At 49.4% G+C, this 27,158-nt stretch overlaps 1 protein-coding gene across 3 annotated transcripts in view; it reads right to left on the reverse strand.

Moving 5' to 3' along the window:
• The window catches only part of ALLC (allantoicase), a 46,089-nt gene extending 21,309 nt beyond the window's left edge, over window positions 1-24,780 (reverse strand). The window contains exons 1-6 of one of the 3 annotated variants that reach the window (XM_033176649.1): window positions 24,506-24,780; window positions 11,119-11,213; window positions 7,864-7,914; window positions 3,368-3,455; window positions 1,928-2,053; window positions 208-287 (exon numbers count right to left, since the gene is read on the reverse strand). In XM_033176649.1, coding sequence (XP_033032540.1) covers window positions 208-287; window positions 1,928-2,053; window positions 3,368-3,455; window positions 7,864-7,914; window positions 11,119-11,208 — 435 coding nt within the window. In that variant the 5' untranslated portion in view covers window positions 11,209-11,213; window positions 24,506-24,780. Of the gene's footprint in view, window positions 1-207; window positions 288-1,927; window positions 2,054-3,367; window positions 3,456-3,658; window positions 3,746-7,863; window positions 7,915-11,118; window positions 11,214-24,505 lie in introns of those variants that run through there. The other 2 variants (XM_033176650.1, XM_033176651.1) reach the window with 2 other exon arrangements.
• Window positions 24,781-27,158: the final 2,378 nt, after the last annotated feature.

Below are 27,158 nucleotides of genomic sequence, written 5' to 3' on the forward strand. Positions count from 1 at the left end.
GTCCCTCATGGGCCACGATGCTCACCCTTCCCAGGCTGAATGAACAAACTGAGACGTTTGCAAGGCCACAGTGGGTCAGCAAATGATGTTGGGAGCACCAGGGTTGGGTGTCCCAAAGAATCGCCTTGCACAGCCAGGTGTGCAGAGCAGTTTCCCTACTGTCCTAATAATTGGTGACAAGACCCAATTCATCTGAGGGAGATGTACCTCAGCAATGGCTTCAAACTCCTCGGGAGTGGCTGCGGCTCCTGTCCTGACTCCTCTTTCTGGGATTTCTGGTAGTTTATCTGTAGTTGGAATGACCATTCGGGATTAAGATTAGGGTTCAAAATCAAAGGGAATCTACTCTCTCAGTGGTTTGTATGATAATTCTCACTTTGCAAATAACACTAAAGATATTTCAAAGTATCAAATGATCAAAGTAATGGACACACTTGTTGAAGTTCCTCAATATTTAATATATTAACAGTCACATCAAAAAATAGTACAAGATGTTTGATACCGCATTTGCTTGTCAAATAGTTAATGTCATCTCCAAGTTAGCTCAAACTTCAACAAGTTTATCACATCACTAGAGTTTTCAAAGTTGGACTGTGACAAGGTCCATTCCAGGAACGCCACCTCTCCCAGTGGCATCCTTAGGATTGATTCTGGGGCAATTCAGAAATAGAAGCACTCACAGGCAATTGAGGAACTTGCCAAAACAATCTTACTCGCTTGTCATTGGTCATTTCCGCTTTTAAAGCAGCATCTCTCATAGCATCATTTCCTGTTCAGGTGCCCCAGCCATCTTCGGGGAGCAGGGCCCGTTCATGTCCACAGAGTCTCAGGCAGTACTGTGCACACAGCACGTTCACTGTAAACTTGCCAACCCACACTGACTTATCTTCCCTAAGTACATGTATAAACACACACATAATTGTACATATTTTTTAAAAATTAATGCTAAAGTCAACATCAGATTATATCAAAGGAATAAAAATACAGGTCTGTGGAGACAAAGTGGCTCCATCTTGGATGCGAATCTGCCATGTTGATGTCTGATTAGCCTCAATCCTGTGAACACGTCCTGATTCCAACTTGATTTACTGTCCTTAGTCCAGAACATGTCAACCTTGATGTTATCGCACAAATTAGAGGCTGTGACGCACACAGCCCTCTTCCCTGTTCCGGAGGCTGCCTTCAGTTATCCCACTGGAGCACACAGACCCTTTCACTACAGCATGTGAGCCCTGGGTCTCGGGAGTAACAGTGCAGAGATTTACCATCTTGCTGCTGCCCGAGGCCACGCTTCTGTTCGTAAGTTCCCCCAATAAAACACTCGTTACTAACAAATTGGATTTGTCGGCCTCTTTCTTTGGTTTCTTGGTTTCTTCAGCACCTGGGGTCTGCTCTATGTATATGGCCCTTTCACAGAATATGTCTCATTTACAGAGCCTGCGGGATTCATAGGCCCAGCATTCCAAGATGCAGATAGAAACCCTTGCCAAAAATGCCATAGCAGCTGCCCCATCACACACACCGGGACAGCCCAAAGCGCGGCTGGTGCTGCTCACCCCACAGCTGTCCCAGACCTGGCTCCACATCACCTGGGTCATCTGAGGCACAACCCGCTCCCTCCCGCCCACCCAGCAACCTGCTCACCCGCATTCCAGGGATGATGGCCTGCCTCTGCGTGAAGCTGAAGGATGGTGGGAATGACAAAATCTACATCTGGATGTTAACACTGTTAAGCCACAAATCAAAAACCACAGAGCGCTCTATTAGGAGTCCTAATCCTACAGCTCCGTTACAGTAAAGTAGCCTTAGTCAAGTTCCAGAAGCTGTCTGGGTCATACGGAAAGTGAGCAATTGTGGGGGTGTGACCGGCCAGAGGAGCCATGTGACCTCATAATTCTCATTTTGGGGACAGTGGTTCCTAAGGCACCTTCTTCCAAGTTTGCTGCTTGAATTGACACTCGAGGAGCGTAATCTCCCGTGAAATAAGAAACGTCCACGTCGATGCCCCGGATGACTCCTTGGATCCCCAACCTGAGGACGCACCAGTCGTGACCTGAGCAGCACAGAGGACAAGAGCAACCTCGTTAGGGCCGACGCAGCAGATGCTGCATGCAAGGCAGCGCACCCCACATGCACCTGACCCACAGCGGGGGCCACTTCCGCCCATCACAGGAAAACCTGTTTGGGGCGGTTCTTAGCTAATATGACTGCAGGATCTCTCATAACCTGGCCGCATGTGACCACCATTTCCCAACAGAAATCGTCAGTTCTAGCCAGACCAGAAAATCCATAGGCTGGGATCCAGGAAGACCTGACTCTGGTTCCAAATGGATCATTTCCTATGACTGTCCTTGGCAAATTACTTACCTCTTACAGTAGAGAGTCTCATTTTCTCAACTGTAAATTAGGGGTGCCATTAGCTTCCATAGAGCTTAGACTGGGCAGTGTGATGTAGAAAGCACCTCGCCAAGCTCAGCAGGTTGTAAGCAGAGCTGGTTCTCCTGCAGACACTGTGTTCATTGTCATCTCAAGCTCAGGAATTGCCATAGCACCCTTCAGCCTCCAGCCCCACCACTGGTCAGACACCTGCCTGAGTCTACCAAAGCCTTCAGAGTCTTGACGTCAAGTCTGCCACTATGGAGGTCTTGGTTATTTGCTGCCAGATATAAACCCACCTTAAAATGTCCAGATCTGTTAGCAACTAATACTGCCTCAAGTACTGTAGAAAGATAGAAAGCTAGAAATATCCAATATTTCTGTAATACTTGAGAGAGTAGCAAGTAAAACTCCAATTATCAACCTAATGCCTGGATTTGTTTGCTTTTCTTCAACTTTAAGAGGTATATTTTGATTGAGACTAAGTAGTAGCAATGAACAAAAATTGCATAAAATCGTAAAAGACAGTGGGTACAGTGTTGAGAACAGACCCTGGCCCGGTCCGCAGCTTATCTTGCTAGCAGTGTGCCCTGGGCTGAGTCCAGGAATCTGTTTCCACGGCAGTAAAACGGAGATAAGGACACCTACTCCAGAAGACTGTAGTAAGGACCCGGAAGATGCACGCTGCCTAACGTCTGCCACATTGCTCAGTGAGAACCACTCTTTTTTCCATCCGCAGACCCCACCAGGGTTTTCATTTTCCCAACAAAGTGCTTCTCACCCTTTGTGCCTGGTGGGATGTCAGGGATCCAGGCTGAAGCCGCCCCTTCCTGACTTAGAGCCTGCTGTTCAGATAAGGACATCCAAGATTACAGAGCATTCCAGGGCCCCATGTTAAAGCTGACCCAAAGCGGACCCTGGCTTTGCAACAGCCCCCGTTTTTAATTTTGCAGTGTCAGATGCACTGCAATGAGCTAGCCATTGTTATTACCTGGAATCCTTTTCCTCCTGGTCTCCCAGCCATCCATCCATTTCCCAAACTCAGTATATTCATGCTCTTTAAAACACGGGCTGTCACTCTAGGGCAAAGACACACAACAAGGTAATCATTAACATTCATGTGATCTCCTGGCTTCCAATAAGTTCACTTCTGTCCCACAGGGCCAGAGGAACGGTGCAAATGGGTCTAGGGGAGCCTCTGCCACCACCTTCATGCCCAGCTAGCCCCTTCCAGATTGAGGGATGCCTCCACTTTTATCATCTTCAGAAAAAGAAACGTTACTTCTTTGTGGGCCTCGGCACACAGAAATGACCACTGATAGCAGCAGGAACAACCACATCACCAGGCACTCTGTGGGCCAGCAGCCACCTACACGGGTATTAGAGTGAGAGAGGCTGGTCAGATGTCCAAGCAGGCCAGGTAGACTACTCAATAAGGAATTCATCCAAAGTCATAGGAAGAGCAGGCTGGACACTCAGGGTCCAGTGAACCCACACAGCACACTCTGCAACCCCTGAGGAATGCATGGTCTCTGACGCCCCACAAAGTCTCCTTAGACAGCTGAGGGCACTTCTTCATCTTCCAGAACGAGGAGAATAAACGCATCCTTGCAGGAGTGTCCTGAAGTCGACACAGCCGACATGAAAGACCCTGGAATAGTGTGGATGCTCAGAAATTGTTGTGCTTGGTGGGTGGCCCAGCGTGGGGATACTTTCCCTGTTTCCATCAAGTTGTGCAAAGAGGATCTTACGTTACTGTTTAGGGAAGCTCCCTAGGCAGGAGCAGAGGAAGGGACTAGAGGTAGCAGGGCCCAGGGTGGAGGAATGCTCTGATGGGAGCTGCTGCATAAGACACTAACCAGGGATCCTGCCAGACTCCCTGGTGTGCCAACCCGCCCAGCCTCCCAGGCAGGGGACCCATGGCCAACGGTACCCACCCTCCTGTGCCTCAGTGCTCCTCCTCTGTCAAAGGCAAATAGCCATCGTGCTATCTACCTCTTCCGGCTATTGTCAGCCTTAAGTGTGCCTAGCACGTGGTATGTCCGCTTCCTGGGTTCAAGCAATTCCCCTGCCTCGCCTCCCAGGCAGCGGGACTGCAAGTGCCCGGCTAATATTTGTATTTTAGTAGAGATGGGGTTTCATCGTCTTTCACCCGGCCAATCAAATCACATCTTAAAGATAGCACACCCTGGCCAGGCACGGTGGCGCGTGCCTGTAATTCCAGCACTTTGGGAGGCCGAGGCAGGCGGATCACGAGGCCGGGAGTTCGAGATCAGCCTGGCCAACACGGTGAAACTCTATCTCTACTAAATAAAAGAAAAAAAAATAGGTGGGCGTGGTGGCACATGCCTGTAATCTCAGCTACTCGGGAGGCTGAGGCAGGAGAATCGCTTGAACCCAGGGAGGTGGAGGTTGCAGTGAGCTGAGATCGCGTCAAGGCACTCCAGCCTGGGCAAGGGAGTGAGACTCAGTCTCAGAAAAAAAAAAAAATAGCGCACACTGCAGCCTTTCCATTACTCATCAGGAAGTGCAAAATTCTGCTCTGAACCCAGGAGAAAAGAAGGTACACCTCCCACTTAAACCCCAGACCTCCAAGGCCCCAAACTTGCTGGTGTTTAGTTTTGGTGGTAGGTTGATTGTTTCGGGTGTGTTGCTGCTACTGCTGCTGTTGTGTTTGGACTGACACTGAAGGTGTGAGGGAAGTTGGAGACACACGCTACTGAACCGGTGGCAGGAAAATGTACTGTTGTAAAAGTGGCCCATGCCATGTGATGACAGATGTGTTCTTAACAAAAGAGAAAAACCAAGCACCAGTCCCAGGTATAAACCCACACATGTGCACACACACTTGTATGAGGATGTTTTCAATACCTGCAAAATGTCATCAACTTAAATGTGTATCAACAGGGAAAGGGGGCCATAAATTGGGCCACGATGACATGGGCAGTTATTGTTCAGCAGCTAAGAGGGTGGCCTAGGTGTACACGCATCAGCACGGATGGAATTCACAAACACGCAGTGAGAAAAGCAAGTTTAGGGCCGGGCACGGTGGTTCACACCTGTAATCCCAGTCATTTGGGAGGCCGAGGCAGGAGGATTGCTTGAGCCTGGGAGCTAGAGATCTCATCTCTACATAACATTTAAAACTTAGCTGGGCATGGTGGCACATGCCTGAAGTCCCAGTGAGGCAGGAGGACCACTTGCGCCCAGGAAGTCGAGGCTGCAGTGAGCCATGACCACACCACTGCACCCCAGCCTGACAGCCTGATCAGAGCCAGATCCTGCCCCACCCCCACCGAACAAAGTGCAGAATGTTAAGTGCCTTGTGAAAGTATGTATATAAATTTTAAAATGTAAAATATATATTTATGAATATATGTGTATTTAAGTGTATAAAATACGTTAGAAGAATTCTCTGCAACGGACTGAATGTTTGTCCCCCACCAAAATTCGTATGTCGAAGCCTAATCCCCAAAGTTATGCTATTCGGAGATGAGGACTTTGGGAGGTGATGAGGTCACAAGGGTGGAGCCCCCATGACGGGATGAGTGACCATCGGGAGGAGGTGGGAGATGACCTGCTTCCCCTCTCTTTTCTGTCACCTGAGGGTATCACCAGCAGGTGGCCATTCCAAGAGGGCCCTCACCAGATGCTGGAGCTGCTGCTGTCTCAGGCTCGGTCTCAGACTTCCAGCCCCCAGAACTTCAAGAAATCACTGTGTTTAAGCTACCACGGTAGCATCTGCGGTATTTTGTCTTAGCAGCCCCGACAGACTAACGCATTCTCCCATCCTACAATAGTGTTAATGGTGAAAAGGGAGGGGGTGGACTGGCACTCAAGTTGAATGTGAAAGGTGAACTTTACATTTATCTGTAATGTTATTTTTTCCAAAAAGGAGAAATATATATATATATATATATATCATGTGATTTTATGGTGTGACTATATATACACATATGTATATGTGTATGTGTTTATATGTGTGCACATATATATATGCTCAAGTATAAAATATAAGAAATAGTGCCCCACCCTCTCTCTCCCACCCCATTTCCAAGCCCACCTCTGTCTTCACAGATAATCACATCTCACTGTTTGATGTATGCACCTTCAAACTCTGTTTTATGCTCATAAAATATACATGGATCTCTCTTGTTGCCAGTGAATGGAGAGCCTGCTTTTTTTAATTTTTATTAATTTTTATTTTTTGAGACAGGGTCTTACTCTGTCACCCAGGCTGGAGTGCAGTGGCATGATGACAGCTCACTGCAGCCTCGACCTTTTGGGCTCAAGCAATCCTCCCAGCTCAGCCTTCTGAGTAGTGGGGAGTACGGGTACACACAGCCATGCCTGGATAATTTTTTTTATTTTCAGAAATGGGGTCTTGCTTTGTTACCCAGGCTGGTCCCAAACTCCTAGGCTCAAGTGATCCTCCTGCCTTGGCCTCCCAAAGCGCTGGGATTACAGGTACAAGCCATGGTGCCAGGCTGAACTCATTCTAGTAGCCACATGTTAGTCCATATCTGGAAAAGCTATAATTTCTTGAGTTCCCTGTCAATCAGTGAACATTTAGATCGGTTATCTCCTCTCCAAACAATACCAGAATGCATGTTTTCTACCTATTTTTTGCCCACTTGTGCAAACGATGTAAATCTGTGGAACAACTAGGTCAAGACAGGCATGCATTTCAGTGTTTCAAAGATCGGGCCTGCGGTAAAATGGTAAGAGCTTTGGCATTTAGGAACTGCGTGACCTAGAAAAAGTTTGATTCACATTTCCCTTTCTCATTTTATTTTCACTTTCTCCTGGGGAATAGGTAAGTTAACACTGTAAGGTGCTTTCTCAGGGCCATACTTCAGCTTGCTCTGGACCCAGCCAGGTCCTGCCCAGACAGAGAGCAACCACTTCACCAGGGTAACCAGATGGCTGCTGCCCACGGTGGAGGCCCAGAGGCCCCAGCCACAGCCACGCATGCTGTACGTGGGCACTAACTCGATGTGCACCTGTGTTTGTCTCTCCGTGCAGAAGAACTCGCATCTCCACACTGGGTATGACAGAGGAGCAGGACTACAGCAGAGCTGCCATTTCTTCCCTATGTTTGTCAGCATTTTCTCTATTTTTATTAATAAGCTGTCCTCCACTTTTATAATTAGGCAGGTAAAACATTTCCCAGAAAATTCAAGACATAGATCTGTTTTCTTCCCAACACAGACGATGCAATTCACCTTAGCCAGAAGAGCAGTATTTGAGGACCTCAGAATTTTCCCCATGAAACAATGCCTCCTGAATTCTTTGCAGTCCCTGTCTCTGCTATGTTTTGGCGTGAGTTCATGCTGATTTGCATGTCTTTCTAATGTTCTAATATGCTAATTTGCCGGTCCACATCACATGACTCCATCCCAAATATACAGATAGATTTTAATTAACACGGCTGCATGGATTTCTCTACATCAACCCTGTACGTCACAGAATGCCAATTTACAATACCTTTATGAGGTTTTCTGCAGGAGCAAAAAAGTCATCTGTTGCAAATAAAATCTAGACAAAGAAAGAAAGAAGTAAAGATAAAGTAACCATAAATCTGAAACCATTTTATTTCATTCCCTAGTGAAACATTATGAGATGAAGTAAAAAGAAAACATGAAATCGCCTAGGGAAAGCAACAGAATCTGCAGTTAAGCCACGATGCCTTTAAATGCTTACATTTCATTGCCTGCCTCCTCCTTCATCTTCTCCTCCCACCCTTTTTTCTGATTCTCCTTTACCACCTGGAGGTAAGATCACTAACTTCTTACACTCAGGAAGCAAATAAACCAACTTTCTTTTTTTCATGAACCAGAGGTTTTGTGGTACTTTTACAAATAGAGCAATGACCGAAAAAGCTCTGGGTCACATATGCAGTCGGTGCCTCTGTGTTCTCCCACAAGGGCCACCATAGGTCACCCTGCAGGTGGGCTGTCCTGGTCATTCGTCCACCAAAGCAGAATCATTTTGAGAGTGAGGTTGGTGATACTAATTGTACACCCAGAAAACAAGGTAAACCAGATTTTCCTGAGCAAAACAGGCTGTGGTGGTCACCCACCCAACCCAGGACTCCATGGCCACTGCAGCCTGGAGAGCACCCTGCCCCAGGCTCTGACTCCAGCCCAGGAGTTCAAAAGGCAGGAAGGACGAGCTGTTTCATAGCTGCCGGCTGTTTGGGTGGCAGAGCGGAGGGGAGACCTGTGCTGTGCTGGGGTTGACCTGTGCCAGGGTTCAAATGGCAGGTAGGTGGGCATATCAGGGTCCCCCTGCTCCAGATCTCTCAGACGCCTTCGCGGGGCACATGGGGCCTCTCCTACCTCTCCAGACTCATGCTCCCAACTCTCCTCACAAACGCCCGGCGTGTTCTTGAAACACTGAGCCACCTGGAGCATGTGGGCTCCTTTGCTCTCCTCACAGACACCTCTGCCAGAACCAGCCTGCACCTCATCCCTGCCTGCCAGCTGCTCTCCAGTGAGTCACCTCCAGTAGTACTCAAGTGGCCCTTCCCCTCCCCTCCCACCCCAATCCCCCCAGGCTGCCCATGGCTGGAGTCCACATGCTCCCCCAGCACCCTGGCCTTGTGCCAGTCACAGGGCTGGTCTGGACTTACATCTGTCTCCCTGCTAGAGTGTAAGCTTCCTGGGGGAAGGCACAGGGCCTTCCCTTTCTGTACCAGACACACTGCTTCTGAGCGCAGGCTGCACCCCAGCACCTCTGCACATTACATTTAATGAGTTCTCCAGGTGACCCTCATTACACACTAGAGCTAGAGGACCTCCAATTTAACTAGACCCAGAGCACCTCTGATCTAACTAGAGCCAGGGGACATCCGATCTAACTAGAGCCAGGGGACATCCGATCTAACTAGAGCCAGGGGACATCCGATCTAACTAGAGCCAGGGGACATCCGATCTAACTAGAGCCAGGGGACATCCGATCTAACTAGAGCCAGGGGACATCCGATCTAACTGGAGCCAGGGGACAGCCGATCTAACTAAAGCCACAGGACCACCAGTCTAACTAGAGCCAGAGGACCACCGATCTAACTAGAGCCACAGGACCACCGATCTAACTAGAGCCAGAGGACCACCGATCTAACTAAAGCCACAGGACCACCAATCTAACTAGAGCCAGAGGACCACCAATCTAACTACAGCCAGAGGACCACCAATCTAACTAGAGCCACAGGACCACCAATCTAACTAGAGCCACGGGACCACCGATCTAACTAGAGCCAGAGGACCACCGATCTAACTAGAGCCAGAGGACCACCGATCTAACTAAAGCCACAGGACCACCGATCTAACTAGAGCCAGAGGACCACCAATCTAACTAGAGCCAGAGGACCACCAATCTAACTAGAGCCACAGGACCACCAATCTAACTAGAGCCAGAGGACCACCAATCTAACTAGAGCCACAGGACCACCAATCTAACTAGAGCCAGAGGACCACCGATCTAACTAGAGCCACAGGACCACCGATCTAACTCAATCCAGAGGACCTCCGATCTAACTAGAGCCACAGGACCTCCGATCTAACTTGAGCCAGAGCACCTCCGACCTAACTAGAGCCAGAGCACCTCCGACCTAACTAGAGCCAGAGCACCTCCGACCTAACTAGAGCCAGAGCACCTCCGACCTAACTAGAGCCAGAGCACCTCCGACCTAACTAGAGCCAGAGCACCTCCGACCTAACTTGAGCCAGAGGACCTCCGACCTGACTAGAGCCAGAGGACCTCCGACCTGACTTGAGCCAGAGGACCTCCGATCTGACTTGAGCCAGAGGACCTCCGATCTGACTTGAGCCAGAGGATCTCCGATCTAACTAGAGCCAGAGGACCACCGATCTAACTAGAGCCAGAGGACCACCGATCTAACTAGAGCCAGAGGACCACCGATCTAACTAGAGCCAGAGGACCACCGATCTAACTAGAGCCAGAGGACCACCGATCTAACTAGAGCCAGAGGACCACCGATCTAACTCAATCCAGAGGACCTCCGATCTAACTAGAGCCAGAGGACCTCCGATCTAACTTGAGCCAGAGGACCTCCGATCTAACTAGAGCCAGAGGACCTCTGATCTAACTAGAACCAGAGGACCTCCGATCTAACTCGAGCCAGACCACCTCCGATCTAACTCAATCCAGAGGACCACCGATCTAACTCGAGCCAGAGGACCATAGATCTAACTCAATCCAGAGGACCTCCGATCTAACTAGAGCCAGAGGACATCCGATCTAACTAGAGCCAGAGGACCTCTGATCTAACTTGAGCCAGAGGACCTCCGATCTAACTAGAGCCAGAGGACCTCCAATCTAACTAGAGCCAGAGGACCTCCGATCTGACTCCACCTCCGATCTAACTCAATCCAGAGGACCTCCGATCTAACTCGAGCCAAAGGACATCCAATCTAATTCGATCTAGAGGACCTCCAATCTAACTAGAGCTAGAGGACCATCAGCCTATCTAGAGCAGAGGACCACAGTCTGTCCTCTAGTGAAACACACAAAACCTAAGGCAATGTTGTCCTTGCTGAGAATTGTCACCAATTTAAGACACAATCTTTGGAAGTCTTTCTCACTAACGGGTTTCCTTGGGCAGGCCAGCCCTTCAGACTGATTCTTGTTGATTCTTGCATGAGGTTCTCTGCACTGTTCAGTTGTGCCCTTAGCACAGATGCCTTCAACCCTTGTTCTGGCCATGAGAGACCCACTTACTTTTCCTCCTACGGACTCAGATGCCATGTCCATCAGCTGGGTGAAGTCCAGAAACCGGGTCAGTCTTCCCTCCTTCGGAACATCAGCCATGCTTCCTGGAAAGGAGAGGGTGGCTCGGTCAACCTCGGGGGCTGTCGGAGTGAGTGAGGCCCTGTCTAGGCTCCTGACGCTAAGGTTTGAGACATTCAAAAGTCAGGCAGTGACAGAACTGGACGTACTGTCAACTGGACCTGACAGGTGCCCTCTGCTCGATGAGGTTGAGCTAAAAAGGGACTTTGCATAAACACACTGAAACGGGGAAGGAATTAGAGCATGGCTTCCTTCTAAAGCATTTAAAAATAAAATATCACTAACTATACAAACCCTATCGCCACAAAATGCAGTTTTCTTTTATTGTTTAAAAGGGAGAGATTATTTAATTTTGAAAAGAATAACTTGCTTTTAATAGTCTTTGAAGCCATTCAAAACACATGTATTGAGACCCTGGATGGCAGGCCCTGGCTAGACGTGGGAAACAGCAGAGCCCACCCGCCCACAAGGGCACCCCCAGCGGGAACAGACGTCCACCGACGCACAGGCCAGGCCACGCTCTGGAGCCAGCAGACTGAGCCACAGAGACGGGTCCAGCGAGGGAGATTCGCGGCCATGTGGCCATGGCAGATCCTAACGTGGGACTTAGCCCAACTCCCCAGCACCCTCGTGTTGACGTTGAGAAAGCAGAGATTTGGAGAAATGGAAAGAGACCACGAGGGAGGCGGGGAGAGTCTGGCCTGACCCCAGGGCCTCCCCGCCCCTAAGCCAAGAGGTGGTCTTTGTTCCTAGCCCTTTTTTCTACCCCTCATGGTGAAAGACAAAAACTACACAAAAACACCTCACTAAGAATTATATTCATTCACAAAAGAAAGAATACAAACAGTCCACGGTCGTGAGAAGTCAGCTCTTCCTTGAAATTACAGGAATATAATTAATTCTAAAATACCATTTTGCCTATGAAATGGACACTTTTTTAAAGCAAACAGGCACTTCCATAGTCCGTGGTGAGGAGCATGAACGGGAACAGCCCCTCCAGGGTGATTTGGTCACACTTGCAGGTGGGAAGGTGCTCCTGATGTCCTGATTCGCTGGTTCTTCCCCGAGTCTTGGTGCTGAAGCCCCTGGGCTCACTGGAGTCTCCTCCTCCTGAGCCCTCATCCCCTGGTGATGTCAACCAGAGTCATGGCTCCTAAGATCATCCACACTCCAATTATCCCCAAACGCATAGCGCCTTCCCGACATGAATTTTCATCTGCCAACTCAAAACATCTCCCCTTGGATGTTGAATCAAATCTCAAAGCCGACAGGTCCAAGCCTCAGCTCTGGCTCTCCCTCAGCCTGCCCCATCACAGTCTCCCACCTCTGGGAGAAGCAGCTCCAACCTCCTGGTTGCTCCAGCAAAAGCCCTGGCGGCACCTTCAGACCCCTTCCTCACACCCACAGTCTGTGCAGCATCCTGTCCACCTGCCCATTGGACCCAGAACATGGAATTATCTTTTTTATTTATTTGTTTATTTATTTATTTATTTATTTATTTTTTGAGACAGAGTCTCGCTCTGTCGCCCAGGCTGGAGTGCAGTGGCCGGATCTCAGCTCACTGCAAGCTCCGCCTCCCGGGTTTACGCCATTCTCCTGCCTCAGCCTCCCGAGTAGCTGGGGCTACAGGCGCCCGCCACCTCGCCTGGCTAGTTTTTTGTATTTTTTAGTAGAGACGAGGTTTCACCGTGTTAGCCAGGAGGGTCTCGATCTCCTGACCTCGTGATCCGCCCGTCTCGGCCTCCCAAAGTGCTGGGATTACAGGCTTGAGCCACCGCGCCCGGCCTATTTTTATTTATTTTTGAGATAGAGTCTCCCTCAGTCGCCCAGGCTGGAGTGCAGTGGTGCAATCTCAGCTCAATGCAACCTTCACCTCTTGGGTTCACGCGATTCTCTTGCCTCAGTCTCCCACGTAGCTGGGATTACAGGTGCCCACCACCATGCCTGGCTAATTTTTGTTTTGGGGGTGGTTTTTTGAGACGCTGTCTTGCTCTGTCATCCAGGCTGGAGAGCAGCAGCATGATCTCAGCTCACTGCAACCTCCACCTTCTGGGTTCAAGCAATTATCCTGCCTCAGACTCCCGAGTAGCTGAGATTACAGGTGCTCACCACCATGACTGGCTAATTTTTTTTGTATTTTTAGTAGAGACGGGGTTTCACCATGTTAACCAAGATGGTCTCCATCTCCTGACCTCGTGATCCGCCCATCTCGGCCTCCCAAAGTGCTGGGATTACAGGCGTGAGCCACTGCGCCCGGCCATAATTTTTGTATTTTTAGTAGAGATGAGGTTTCACCAGTTGGCCAAGCTGGTCTCAAACTCCTGACCTTAGGTGATCCACCCTCCTTGGCCTCCCAAAGTGCTGGGATTACAGGTGTGAGCCACTGTGCCTGGCCGGAATTATCTTCTAAACTGTCTGAGAAGGAAGGAAGTATATGAGGGCAAAGGTGAAGCGGAATGGGCCATGTGCTGGTGACCATTGTTACCACTGGACAGTGGGAACATTCAGGAACCATCTGATATTTTTACCCACCTCGAGTATCTTTGAAATCTTTCACAAAGTCATACACACGGCCAGGTGTGGTGGCTCATGCCTATAATCCCAACACTTTGGAAGACCAACGTGGGCAGATCACCTGAGGTCAAGAGTTCAAGACCACCCTGGCCAAAATGGCAAAACCCTGTCTCTACTAAAAATAAAAAATCAATCAGGCGTGGTGGCGGGTGCCTGTAATCCCAGCTACTTGGGAGGCTGAGGCAGGAGAATCACTTGAACCCAGGAGGCAGAGGTTGCGGTGAGCTGAGATTGCACCACTGCACTCCAGCCTGGGTGACAAAGCAAGACTCCATCTCAAAACAACAACAACAACAACAAAAAGTCATGCACATTATGCATATTACACATTCACAGAGGCAGAGAGGGAGAGGAGAGACACCGGCACCATCTCTCTCATGGGTAATGAAATATCCCCAATATATGTGCTCCTGCCTGTCTACAGGCTGTCCTTAGCCCAGCCCCAGAGCAAGCTTTCAAAACCAAAAGTCATTCCCCGTTCACTCAGAATGAAAGCTGCTCTCCTCACCTGTGCCCCAATCACCTCCCTCACCTAGTCCTGCCTCTGTGACTTTGCAAAGGTGGTTCCCTCTGCCAGGAATGCTGTTCCCCACACAGCTGTGTGTCTGCTCCTTGCTTCCCTCAATCACCTCCTCAGCAACACTGCCCTGACCTCCTGTTTACAGGTCAGCCCCACGCCCCCAGGCATCCCAACACCCCTCACCCGGGCCCGCCTTTGTTCCCACATAATACAAGCCCACATGCCACTGCTTCTCCATAGTATTTACTATTATCCGGACACGGTGGCTCACACCTGCAATCCCAGCACTTTGGGAGGCCTAGGCGGGCAGATCACCCAAGGTCGGGAGTTTGAGACCAGCCTGACCGATATAGAGAAACCCCGTCTCTACTAAAAATACAAAGATTAGCTAGGCATGGTGGTGCATGCCTGTAATCCCAGCTACTCGGGAGGCTGAGGCAGGAGAATCGCTTGAACCTGGAAGGCAGAGGTTGCGGTGAGCCAAGATCGTGCCATTGCACTCCAGCCTGGGCAACAAGAGCGAAACTCCATCTCAAAAAAATATATATACACATACACACACACATATATATACACACATACATATACATATATACACCTATACATACACACATGTATACATATACTATATATACACACACATATATACACACACATACATATATACACATACATATATACACACATACATACATATACATATATATATATATACACTGCCTTTCCGGATTAGATGCACACTCCACGCCAGCAGTAAGTTTTGTTTTGTTCACTGGTGTGTCCCTAGTGAACCCCCTAACATTCACCGTGAGCTCACAGGAATGTCGTGCACTGTTCATACAGTTTATCTCATTTCAATTGTCAGAACAACCTGCGATTTTGGTATCATTCACATTCTACAAGTGAAAAGGAAAGCATCTTTGAGAGATCAAGGAAATTGTCAAAGCCCGCAGCTGCAAAGTGAACCATGTGGCCAACCGCGATGTATCCAAACGTGACTGACAGCGGAAAACCCCTAGAAGACCACTGGAGCACGACGAGTGTCACAGGAGTGTTGGTTCAACAAACTCCACCTGCTTCTGCGCTCATTCACTCAGCAGCATGTGCAGAGCTCCCGGATGTGCAGACGCCGTGCCCAGGGCTGAGCGTGCACATGCTCTTCAGTGGCTCCTGGTGCAGTGGAGGGGACAGACGAGTGATGACCATCCCAGGGAATGCGGTGACAGAGGGGCCCTCGAGGTGCAGCGGGGAACTGAGGACACACACTCAGTGGGCTCTGCGGGCTCAGGAACCTCCCTTTAGGAGTGGACGCCAGGCCGGGCAGTACAGGGAAGGACAGGCAACCAGGCAGGGGAGACCATGGGTGCGGCCACGGAGGCCGGCAGCCTGGGGAACCACAGGTGCTGACGGTGCCTTTGCTGACCCACACTGTCCAATCTGGAAGCCACTGGCCACATCTAGGTATTTAACAAATTTAAACTTCAGTTACTTGAAATTATATACAACTCAAAATCCAGTTCCTCCTTTGCTCTGGCCACATTTCCTGTGCCCCCTAGGCCTGCGGTCTCCCTGCTGAGCAGCACAGGGATGGAACAGGCCTGTCATCAAAGAGAATTTTACCGGACTGTGCTGGAAAAGCTCCAAAAAGATTACGGTGCAGAGTCCACCCACCACAGTCGCCCCCACCATGCAATGCAGAATTTAAAACAGCGCTAAACCGCCACACAGACACACAACCTACAGACTGGCTGGAATTAAAATCGCTTCTTCACAGAGCTCTTAGTAACACTGCGGCCCACTCATCACGGCTGGGTGATGCTACTGTGCGGTGCCCTGTTTGCTGCTGTGTCCCAGCACTAACCTGGCTGAGCACGGTGGGGAGGCTGTGGGTTGAAGGGTGTAGATGCTGAGGCTGCAGCATGGGCAGCTTATAGACTAAGCAGCCTGGCTTTGGCCTATGGGTCTCATCAAGGCCCCGGGCTCCCCCTGCATGCAGCTCTTCATCATCATCCTCTGTTCCATGTAAAATCACGCAGTGCCGGGCCAGTCACGGGCACACAGCAGAGGCTTGCCGACGACGTGATACACTAAGTCATTATGGAACACTGGATACACCAACGGTTCTCTGGAAACAGCTTAACTTTTTCCCCATCAGCTCCAGCAAGCTCACTATGCCCCGGTACAGAGCGCTCAAGCATTTTGCCTAAGTCAATAATGTAATGTTCCCTCCCAGCCACCCCCATGTGATGTGTGAAGCCAGGGGTCCTGGTAACGTGGGGCATGACCCACTCCATCTGTATTGATCAGCTTCCCTGGGAAGTAGAGGGCACCGGAGGTGCAGGCTGGCCTTTGGTGTGTACAGTCTTTCATCTTTTCCTTTGGTGCGCCTCCGATAACCTACACAGAGCATTCCATCTCACACGCATGTAGCAGAGGCTGTAAATTCAACAGAGAAAGAGATCAAAAGAAGAGAAAAGCATTTACACCCTTTCTCAAGGTACCAGCAGCCTCCACGCTTCATTCTGTGTAGCCCCACCCCACTGAAGCTCACACTCAACTTAGACAGTAAAACACTTCAGTTTCACCCAGAATCCCATGACTGGGTATATACCCAAAGGAATATAAATAGTTCTACTATAAAGATAAATGCACACGTTATGTTCATTGCAGCACTATTCACAATAGCAAAGACACGGAATCAACCCAAATGCCCATCAGTGATAGACTGGATAAAGAAAATGTGGTACATATACACCATGGAATACCATGCAGCGGTAAAAAGGAATGAGATCATTTCCTTTGCAGGAACATGGGTGGATCTGGAAGCCATTATCCTCAGCAAACTAATGCAGGAACAGAAAACCACACACCACATGTTCTCACTCATAAGTGGGAGCTGAACAATGAGAACACACGGACACAGGGAGGGGAACATCACACACTCAGGCCTATCAGCAGGCTGCGGGGAGGAAGAGCATCAGCACAAATAGCTAATGCATGTGGGATTAATACCTAGGTAATGGGTTGACCTGTGCAGCAAACCACCGTGGCATACATTTACTTACGTAGCAAACATGCACATCTGCACATGTATCCCAGAACTTAAAATTAAATAAAATAAAAAACACTTCAACTCAGTACTTCAGAAAAATAAAGGGAAAAGAATGCTCCCTCTGGAAATGTTTCTCTTTGGGAAATAAATAAGTTAAAAGCTCATCTTCGGAAAACATTAGTCAGTGTAGCGATGCCATCTACAGCTGATGCTGTCAAGCAGACAGGACCTTTCCAGGATCCGTCTCGCTGCCACAGGCGCCACCCAGGGTCAACAGGCAGGCTGACTCATGAAACCTGTTATTCAAACTCGGTGAACACACTTTCCTCAACCTCATTACAAATCTTTTCATATATAAGCATATATTTACATATATTTGAGGTGCCATTGTGGTACCTCAAAAGTCATAAGAGTTTTCAAGACTAAGTTTGTTTTCTCAAATGAAATCTAGCATTTGGAAACATCTGTTTGGGGGGATCTTGGTTGTTTTTGGGTTTTTTTTTTTTTTTTTTTCTGAGACAAAGTCTTCCTTTGTTGCCCAGGTTGGAGTGCAGTGACACGATCATAGCTCACTGCAGCCTCAAACTCCTGGACTCAAGTGATCCTCCCACCTCAGCCTCTGAGTAGCTGGGATTACAGCTGGCACCACCACACCAAACCACAGTTTTACATTTTTTGTAGAGACAGGGTCTCACTATGTTGCCCAGGCAGGTCTTGAACTCCTATTTTGAAGCGATCCTCCCACCTGAGCCTCCCAAAATGCTGGGGTTACAGACATGAGTCACAACACCTGGCCAGAAACATCTGCCTTAATTGGCAGAAATGAATTTAAGTTGGGGTGAAAAATTCTCCATAGCCTTTGTCCTTAGGCTTCCTACCAGTCGATGTCCACCCACGGCCCCTGTGCCTGCAAGCTTCTCTAGAGAACAGGAGTTACAAAGGGATCTTTTCAGCAGCTTCCAAGAAGTATTTCCTTAAACTGTTTTTATTATTCTCTTGGCCAAGCTCCAATTGCAGTTGAGACTCTGCTACTCACATGTGCTTAAAATGTGTTACCTTGAGATAAAAGCAACACAAACAGACCCTTGTAAAATCCTGCAGAGGAGGCACCATAGAGATAAGTTTCAAAGGCACATTCACCTCCGGTTGAATAAACTGCTTCCATTTAATAGAAGCGGCAGGGTGGCAAAGTGGTGGCAGGAGTATAAAATTCAGCCACCGTTTGCTCTGCGCCACTCATATCCTTTTCTACTACTTTGTCTTTAGGCAAAAAAGACAGACTAAGAGAGATGCCCCACCTCGCGGTGCTGGGCACCAGCCTCACGCCGTCTGGTGCCTGCAGTGGTTGTCTACGTGTTCCATGGTTACACTGACACGGGAACCACTTGCCATACGTGGTATTTAAATTTAAATCTAATGACATTCAAAATCCAGTTCTTTCAGTCATGTGAGCTGCATTTTCCGTGCTAGGAAGTTACATGTGGCTGATGGCCACTGTACTGAATGGCACAGAAGAGATTTTCCATCATGACAGAAAGTTCTATCAGACAGCGCAGGTGTGTGGTTTTACAAAGCATATCCTTGTGCATGTTATAGAAAAGGATCCGTTATTTCAACATCCTTTCTTATTAATGACCTTAGAAGTAACACCAATTTTTAGCAGTGATCCTAGAAATCTTCAATAGCCATTCATCAATGTAGGAAACCCTCAATCACACTGCAAAACCATCTATTGGGCTACTTACCGTTGACGACCCACCTGCGCCAGGCAGATACTGTTTCTGACACAGAGTCTTTTTTTCCAACTTTTATTTTAAGTTCAAGGGTACATGTGCAAGGTGTGCAGGTTTGTTCCACAGGTAAACATGTGCCATGGTGGTTTGCTGCACAGGTCATTGTCAGGCCGCTGAGCCCAAGCCAAGCCATCGCATCCCCTGTGACTTGCACGTATAGGCCCAGATGGCCTGAAATAACTGAAGAATCACAAAAGAAGTGAAAACGCCCTGCCCCGCCTTAACTGATGACATTGCACCACAAAAGAAGTGAAAATGGCCGGTCCTTGCCTTAAGCGATGACATTATCTTGTAAAATTCCTTTTCCTGGCTCATCCTGGCTCAAAAAGCTCCCGCACTGAGCACCTTGTGACTCCCATTCCTGCCCGCCAGAGAACAACCCCCCTTTGACTGGAATTTTCCTTTACCTACCCAAATCCTATAAAACGGCCCCACCCTTATCTCCCTTCGCTGACTCTTTTTTCGGACTCAGCCCGCCTGCACCCAGGTGATTAAAAAGCTTTATTGCTCACCCAAAGCCTGTTTGGTAGGCTCTTCACACGGACACACATGACAATCACCCCATCACCTAGGTATTAAGCCCAGCACCCATTAGCTATTCTTCCTGATGCTCTCCCTCCTCCCACCCTCCAACAGGCCCCAGTGTGTGATGTTCCCCATAACATGTCTATGTGTTCTTGTTCAGCTCCCACTTATAAGTGAGAACAGGCGATGTTTGGTTTTCTGTTCCTGTGTTAGTTTGCTGAGGATAATGGTTTCCAGCTCCATTCATGTTCCTACAAAGGACATGATCTCGTTCTTTTTATGGCTGCATAGTATTCCATGGTGTATATGTACCATGTTTTCCTTTATCCGTCTATCATCGATGAGCATTTAGGTTGGTTCTATGTCTTTGCTATCATGGACAGTACTGCAGTGAACAGGTGCCTGCATGTGTCTTTATAATAGAATGATTTATATTCCTTTGGGTATATACACAGTAATGGGAGTGCTGGGTACAATGATATTTCTGCTGCTAAAACCACCTTACAGTGTGGGCACCACGTTTCCATACTCCTCACGGAAAGTGAACTCACGTCTTCCTCTGACTCCAAAGCTAGTGCTCTTCTACCACACTGGGAGTTGCAGCCTTGCCAGGCGCCCTGGTAATAAACACTTTGCAGGTCTATATCTCCTCGCCACTGCAGCACAAAGCAGCTTCAGACGTTACATAAGTAAACAAGGGCGGTTGTGTTCCAGCGAAACTTTATTTATGGACACTGAAATTTGGATTTCATATCAGTTTTATGTGTCATGAACTATTCTCTTTCAAGAGTGGGGTGACTGCAAACTACAAGAATGGATTGTACTCAGGTAATGCACACCCTAAATGCCCTGGGCTGATCACCATCCATCATATACACATAACACACTTTCACATGTGCCCAATACATTTGTAAAATAAAAAATATATATCTATAAGGAATATCAGGGGTTCTTCATGCTGTAACATAGGTTCTGCTGCAGGTGGTGCCTTGAAATTCGTCCCTATATCTCATCAACCATTAATTCCTAAAGCATCCACTTGTGACTAGGAATGTGCTGATTTCAAATAACCTGCCTGCAAGGCCTTGGAGTGAACACTTCCGCCCTGTGGTGAGCAGGATGTGCTCCAGAATGCGCGCTCCCTAATCCTGAGACCTGTGTATTTCTCGCCCTATATGCAAAGCAGAATTTGCAGACACAATGAAGCCACAGATGCTAAGATGGGCCTGGGCAATTCTGGGTGATCTGGGTGGGCCCAGCATCATCACACAAGGCCTTAAAAGCAGGTGACTTTCTCTGGCTGGAAACAGAGAACCGTGGAGCAGAAAGGGAAGTCAGAAAGAACCCAAGTGTGACTCTGAATCAGGCTTCGAAAGAGAGAAGCCACATCATGGCTGAGCTCTGAAGCTCAGGGCTCATGGGCAGAGACTTAAGAGAGGCCGTGGGAGGTCAGCGTGGGTCCTCCTGCTGCCAGCAAGGACAGGGAACCTCAAGGACTTGGATTCTGCCCACAACCCCAGCAAGGCTGATGAGGATGCTCCCAGAGCCTCTGGGGGGAACTCAGCCCACTGTATTTTCATTTCAGCCTCATGAAACCCAGAGCAGAGGGATCCAATGAGCCTACCTGGAGGTCTGCCAAACAGACCATGAGATCAGAAATCTGCATTCTGTAAGACACTAAGGACCTGTAATAACAGCAACATGAAACTATAATACACACCTGAAGCTTTTCATCCAAACTTCTCAACAACCAAGAAGAGTTATCAATCACTACCAAAGTGAAAGGCGTGGTTGGAGAGGTGCTAAGAGGTTTGGGCTGAGGGGGCAATGATCCTTGACAGCTTCTCAAAGCAAAGACTTGCAACATCTTTCGTGCCTGGTTCACAAGCCCAGGACACTTAACCTGAATTCCAGGGAAGAGCCCCAGTGCTGGTCTGTTTCTCCGGAAACACTCATTCTTTTCCCTCCAGCAGATGGTCCTGGGCCCCAAGCATTTCTCCTAGAACATCAAGCTTCTCTTGTTTCACAGCAGATCCAGCCCAGGCAGCAGCCTCCACAGGCCAAGCTTAATTAAAGCCTTCTCTGAATCCCCGCTTGAGGCTTTTCTGCCAATGACCCTGCAGCTAAATGCTTGGATGCATTAAGGTCAGATCCCTGGCATGGTTTTCAAAACATGTGTACTATGAGCCAGGAGCAGAAGGAAGAGAACTGATGTCCCTAAGCATCAAGTCCATAGCTCCGTATTTGTTCTGGTGTCTCCCGTACTCCAAGCCTTGGAGTCACACATGATTAAACCCACTGCTAAGAAGCTCAGAGACGGGGCGGAGGCTCTCAGCCAATGGCATTCAGCTAATGAACAGGGAGTGGGACGGGTTGTGAATGCAGATGAGTTGGACCCCAGGCCTATGCTGTCTGAAACCACAGGCCCTCTCACTTTATTACGGAAAAATAACAGTGTTAGATATGAGTTCTAACTTTCTCTTCAAAGAATCAATATGTCAGTATGTTCAATTTTTTGCCTTCTATTTTTAAACTTAACTTCCTCATAAAGCAAGCTTTTTTGATCACCTGCTCGCCCCGACTCATTCTCCAGCCTGACTCATTCCGATTTCCTGCTCTGCCATAACCATTTATCCCCCCAAACCACTCACCCCATCGCTCTCTTTAAATCAGCCAATCGGAATTAGTTGAGCCTGTGCTGTCTAACCCTAGCCAACAGCGGAATCACACAGCAGCAGGGGCCACGTGATCAGGAATGAGCACCCCTTCCCCTCCCTTGTCCAGGTGTGCGCTCAGGAATGAGCACCCCTTCCCCTCCCTTGTCCAGGTGTGCGCTCACCATTGCTCCATCTGCGAGGGCGCACCCTTCTATAGAAGTACATTGTCTTGCTGAGAAGAAAAAAAAAATTATATTCCAGTGCTGTTTCTTTTGCGGCACCGAAACTTTATTTATAACAACAGTAAAGGCAGCTTCATCTCCCCAAATATTGCAAAATTTGTTATCTGTGTTCTCCCAATGTCTTAGCCTATTTGTGTTGCTGTGAAGCAATGCCTGAGGCTGGACAATTCACAAAGAAAAGGAGTTTACTTGGCTTAGGGTTCTGCAGGCTGTACGGAGAGCACGGCACTAGCGTATGCTTCCAGCGAGGGCCTCAGGCTGCTTCCGCTCGTGGTGGGAGGTGAGGGGAGCCGGCCTGCAGACACCGCAGGGCAGGAGAGGAAGCGTGGGAGGGCGCGCCAGGCTCTTCCCAACAAGCAGCTCTCACTGAACTAACAGAGCAAGAACCGTCTCAACACCTCCAGAAGAGCACCAAGCCATTCACCAGGGATCCGCCCCCATGACCCAGACTCCTCCCACTGGGCCCCACCTCCAATACGGGGCGGGGGGGATCAGATTTCACCATGAGGTTTGGGGCGACAAACATCCAAACCATAGAGGCCTCCAGGCCACAGCACAGGCCCAACCAGTGTCTGCTCTGAAAAGGGCTGTGACATTTCTGCCGTTTCTGTTCATAAACTAGCCAAGGTCTAGGCAAGAAAGGAGGCAGCCATGCAACCTCAGCTGAGGCCACCAGCTCACCAGCTCGCAGCGCTCAGATGGCCTGTGGCAGCTGCTGCTGAGCCCACTGCCACAACCCCTCCCATTGCCTGCTCAACAGAGCCCTCAAATACATTTTCTGCTGTGGCTGAGACCAGACCCAGGGTCAGCTCTGATGTTTGAGGAACATGCTAAAGCTTTGCCTGCAAATTTCAACTTAATCACCGCAAATGAGGAGCATTATCATGGGTCACAGCGAGGCGATGAGGCAATGACTGTCTAAAACAGAATCATGAAATTTCATGCAGTCCAGTCGTGCTCATGCTATTTTTTCCTTTGGGATTAGCCTTAAAATAAGAAAAGGCATGACCAGGCAAGTCTAGGAAGCACAGGAAAGAGAGCCCTTCCTCTGACAAGCAGGGAAGGCTGTGCTGATGGCAGAGTTATTCCCTCATAAAGAAGAAAACCTTCAGGGACTTTGTCATCACTGTCGATAAGTTCCGAAGAAGCCTTTGGCCAAAAGTATGAGATTTATGGTGAAATAATAGAAGCGATTTGTTCAAGTTTGGGACAAAACTAGAGTGAGCTTGAGCAGGGACTCTGAGCAGCCCAAGGTCAACTGCACAAGACCCCTGGCCACCGCCAACTGTTGGTATATGTTTACATTTAGTTCTATGTTGTGACTCTTCTTTTGAATATAGGTTTACTTCACCATGGCCTTAGTTCTTTAGATTTTTTTTTTTTTTTTTTTTTTGAGACAGGGTCTCACTCTGTCATCCAGGCTGGAGTACAGTGGTGTGATCTTGGCTCATTGCAACCTCCACCCCAACCCCATCCTGAGCTCAAGCAATTCTCCCACGTCAGCCTCCCAAGTAGCTGGGAGCACAGGCACGCGCATCCATGCCTGGCTATTTTTGTATTTTTGTTGTCCAGGCTGGTCTCAAACTCCTCAACTCAAGCAATCCACCCATCTCGGCCTCCCAAAGTGCTGGGATTACAGGCATGAGCCACCATGCCCAGCCTCTTTAGATTTTTTTTTTTAAAAAAGACCAAAGTCACATGATTTGAAACCAAGCAGAGCAGAGACTGGGGCCCAGAAGCCTGACCTGCCTCTGGGGCCCCTCCAGGTGTTTGGGCCACGCCCGATACCAACACAGTTCGACAGCACAAAGTGGTATCTGCCACCATCCACCCTCTGTCACCTTCCAAGTGTCGAACGTTCATTGCATTACTGAAATTCATCTCTGTCACCCTATTCTTTTGGCAAAGCCAACCTTAAAGATAGCAAGGTATTTATAAACCACACTCCAGCTTACCCAGGAGTCAGAAATCCAGTATTCACAAATGGATCTCTTGCTCCCCAGAAGCCAGCCAAGGTCCCATAGTGCTTGAGTGCCAGCTCAGAGAGAATGTATAGAGGCCTGAGGTAGAGACGGAACTTTCCAGAGATTGGCTGTGCCTTATGATGTCACAAGGGTTTCAGGGAGATAGAAGTAAGAGGGGGAGCAGTCCCTACCAGAGAAGCTAAGCAGGCCTCTGTAAGACACTCGCACACCGCCCGAAGCCAGGCTTGGTCCCTGCTGGTCCCAGGGCCCTTCCCTGCCCCTAACAAAGCTGCCTCCGGCCACTGGCCTGGGCCTGAAACCCCCACCTTCCTGGTCCGGCCAGTAACCTGAGTTAAAATTTTATCTCTAGACGTCACCTATTCACTCATCATTATTAATTCGGAAAACACTGAGCACACCCAGCAGTGGGTCCTGACCTGCTAGAGAAGACAGGGGCCCTTGGGAGAATTTGGCTAGGGCCCCTCCGCCCCAGAAAATAGCAAACACACACAAAATTGTCATGGAATTTAAAGAAGCCCACAAATGCTTAAGAAAGGACACCTTGCCAAGCGGATGCTAGGCCGTGGCATACAAAACAACACACGCCCCCCACCTTCCAAGGTCCCACTGTCTACGGAAGAACTTTCCATGCAGAAACATCTGAGCCTGGCTTCAAGGTGCAGTCACAGACGTTGCCTTGCTTCGAACCACAGCCACCCTGCAGGCAAGCTCTCCACTCTGCAGATGAATCAGCTGGAGCCCTGGAGGCAGGAAAGCTCCCTGTGCAGGGAGGGCTGAGCTGGAAGCAGAACGCCAGCACAGCAGACGGCAGGTGCAGGGGCTCCAGAAAGACAACCTGCGTCCCAGGGAGACCCATCACCCACATGCTCCTTTTTTCCTTCCTGGGTTTTCTTTCCCCAGGGCCCGACCTGGCCTTCTCCTCCTGAACTCCGGCTTTCCCAGAGGAAAGCAAAGCCATTTGAAAGGCCAGCTCAAGGCCACCTCCGGGAACCCCACCCCCAACCCCAGCTGTAGTTAGGACGCGTCCAGCGCCTATTGTCTGATCTCAGCTCCCCCAGCCTTCGAGTCCATGTTTACACATCTGTCTCCCCATCCAGATGAAATTCGTTAAGAACAGAACCACATCCTACGTTGCCTTCCGTAGCCGACTGTATTTTAATGAATTAACGCATGTGGCCTCGTCCCTGGCAGTTCTTGTCACCCGTGACCTCCCTGCCACAGCAGCGCAGCACCCCCGCTCGTTGCCTCGGATCAGTCACAAAGCTCACGGTGCGGAGAACAGAAGGGCCATTTTTTTTCCTTGTGGTTTCGCTAAGCCTAGGCTGTGGCACAGATAAAGCCATGGCACCCTGACCCCTGCCCTCCACACCCTGACCTCTGCCCTCCACGCCGAGCTGGCTCCTACAATCTAATGTGCTTCCCAATCACCTAGGAGCTGGTTAAAGCGCAGATTCTGAGGCTTGAGATTTCTCTTTAACCAGCTCCTAGGTGATTTGGAAGCACATTAGATTGTACGAGCCAGCTCGGCGTGGAAGGCAGAGGTCAGGGTGTGGAGGGCAGGGGTCAGGGTGATGCTGGGGCTGCTGGGCCTTAGCCAGAGGTTGGGCACAGGGCTCTGCCAGCTAGCTGCCCCATCTGACATGGCAGCCACTAGCTATGCTAAATTCAATACTTCTCTAACGCTAAGATCAATTTAATTTAGTGAAGTTAAAATTTGGATATTCTGTCTCATGAGCTAAGTTTCTAGTACCCAACAGCCATATGCGGCACTGGTGACAGGCTGGGCTGCACAGCTACAGAAATTTCCATCGTGGCACAGCAGACGTCCTGTGGACCCATCTGTGGGGTGGGAGGAGAACAAGAGCTGGCAGAGAGGTGGTCCCGGAGCAGGAGCTTAAGCCAGACATGAGGCTGTTCTTGGAGCTCTGTAGGGGCTTCAACACTCCTGCCTTGGTCCTGCCAAGACATGAGGATTCTCATGGAAAGGGCTGGAGTGCCCTCAGAGAGATGCCACCATCCACAGCCTCCCCGGCCTCCCAGGAGGCAAGGAGATCAGCCTGCAGTGATGGCTGACCTGTGGCATACAAAAGAACACATGCCCCCCGCCTTCCAGGTGCTGGCTCCCTGGATGGGCTCCTCCAACCCCTGTGCAGCCCCTGGCTGAAGCGGGTGTCCCGCTCACTAGGTAGGGACCTGATGTTGGGGAAATGTCCGCTCTTCAGGCACAACAATCTCGCACCTCTTCCCCCCGCCCCATTCAGTGGGAGCTCGCTGGCTCTGCTGATAGCAGGCCACCCAACGCCCCGCCGGAGTGGGCGACAGGCTTTGCAGTGCTCCAACAGAAGCACGGGGCAGCACTCAGGGGCACTGCTCGGGGCTTGTCTTCTGGCTCCAGTTGCAAGAGGCTAGTGGTTTCCTTAATGCTATCCCTTTAATTAGGCAAATACTTAAAACTTGTCATTCTAAGGCTGGGCACAGTGGGCCATGCTTATAATCCCAGCACTTTGGAAGGCTGAGACGGGAGGATCTCTTGAGCCCAGGGCTTTGAGACCAACCTGGGCAACACAGTGAGAACCCATCTCTGAAAAAAAAATTTAATTAGCCAAGCATGGTGACACACAGC

The sequence above is a fragment of the Trachypithecus francoisi genome, unplaced genomic scaffold, assembly GCF_009764315.1.
Source record: "Trachypithecus francoisi isolate TF-2019V2 unplaced genomic scaffold, Tfra_2.0 Lachesis_group17, whole genome shotgun sequence".
Classification (NCBI taxonomy): Eukaryota; Metazoa; Chordata; class Mammalia; order Primates; family Cercopithecidae; genus Trachypithecus; species Trachypithecus francoisi.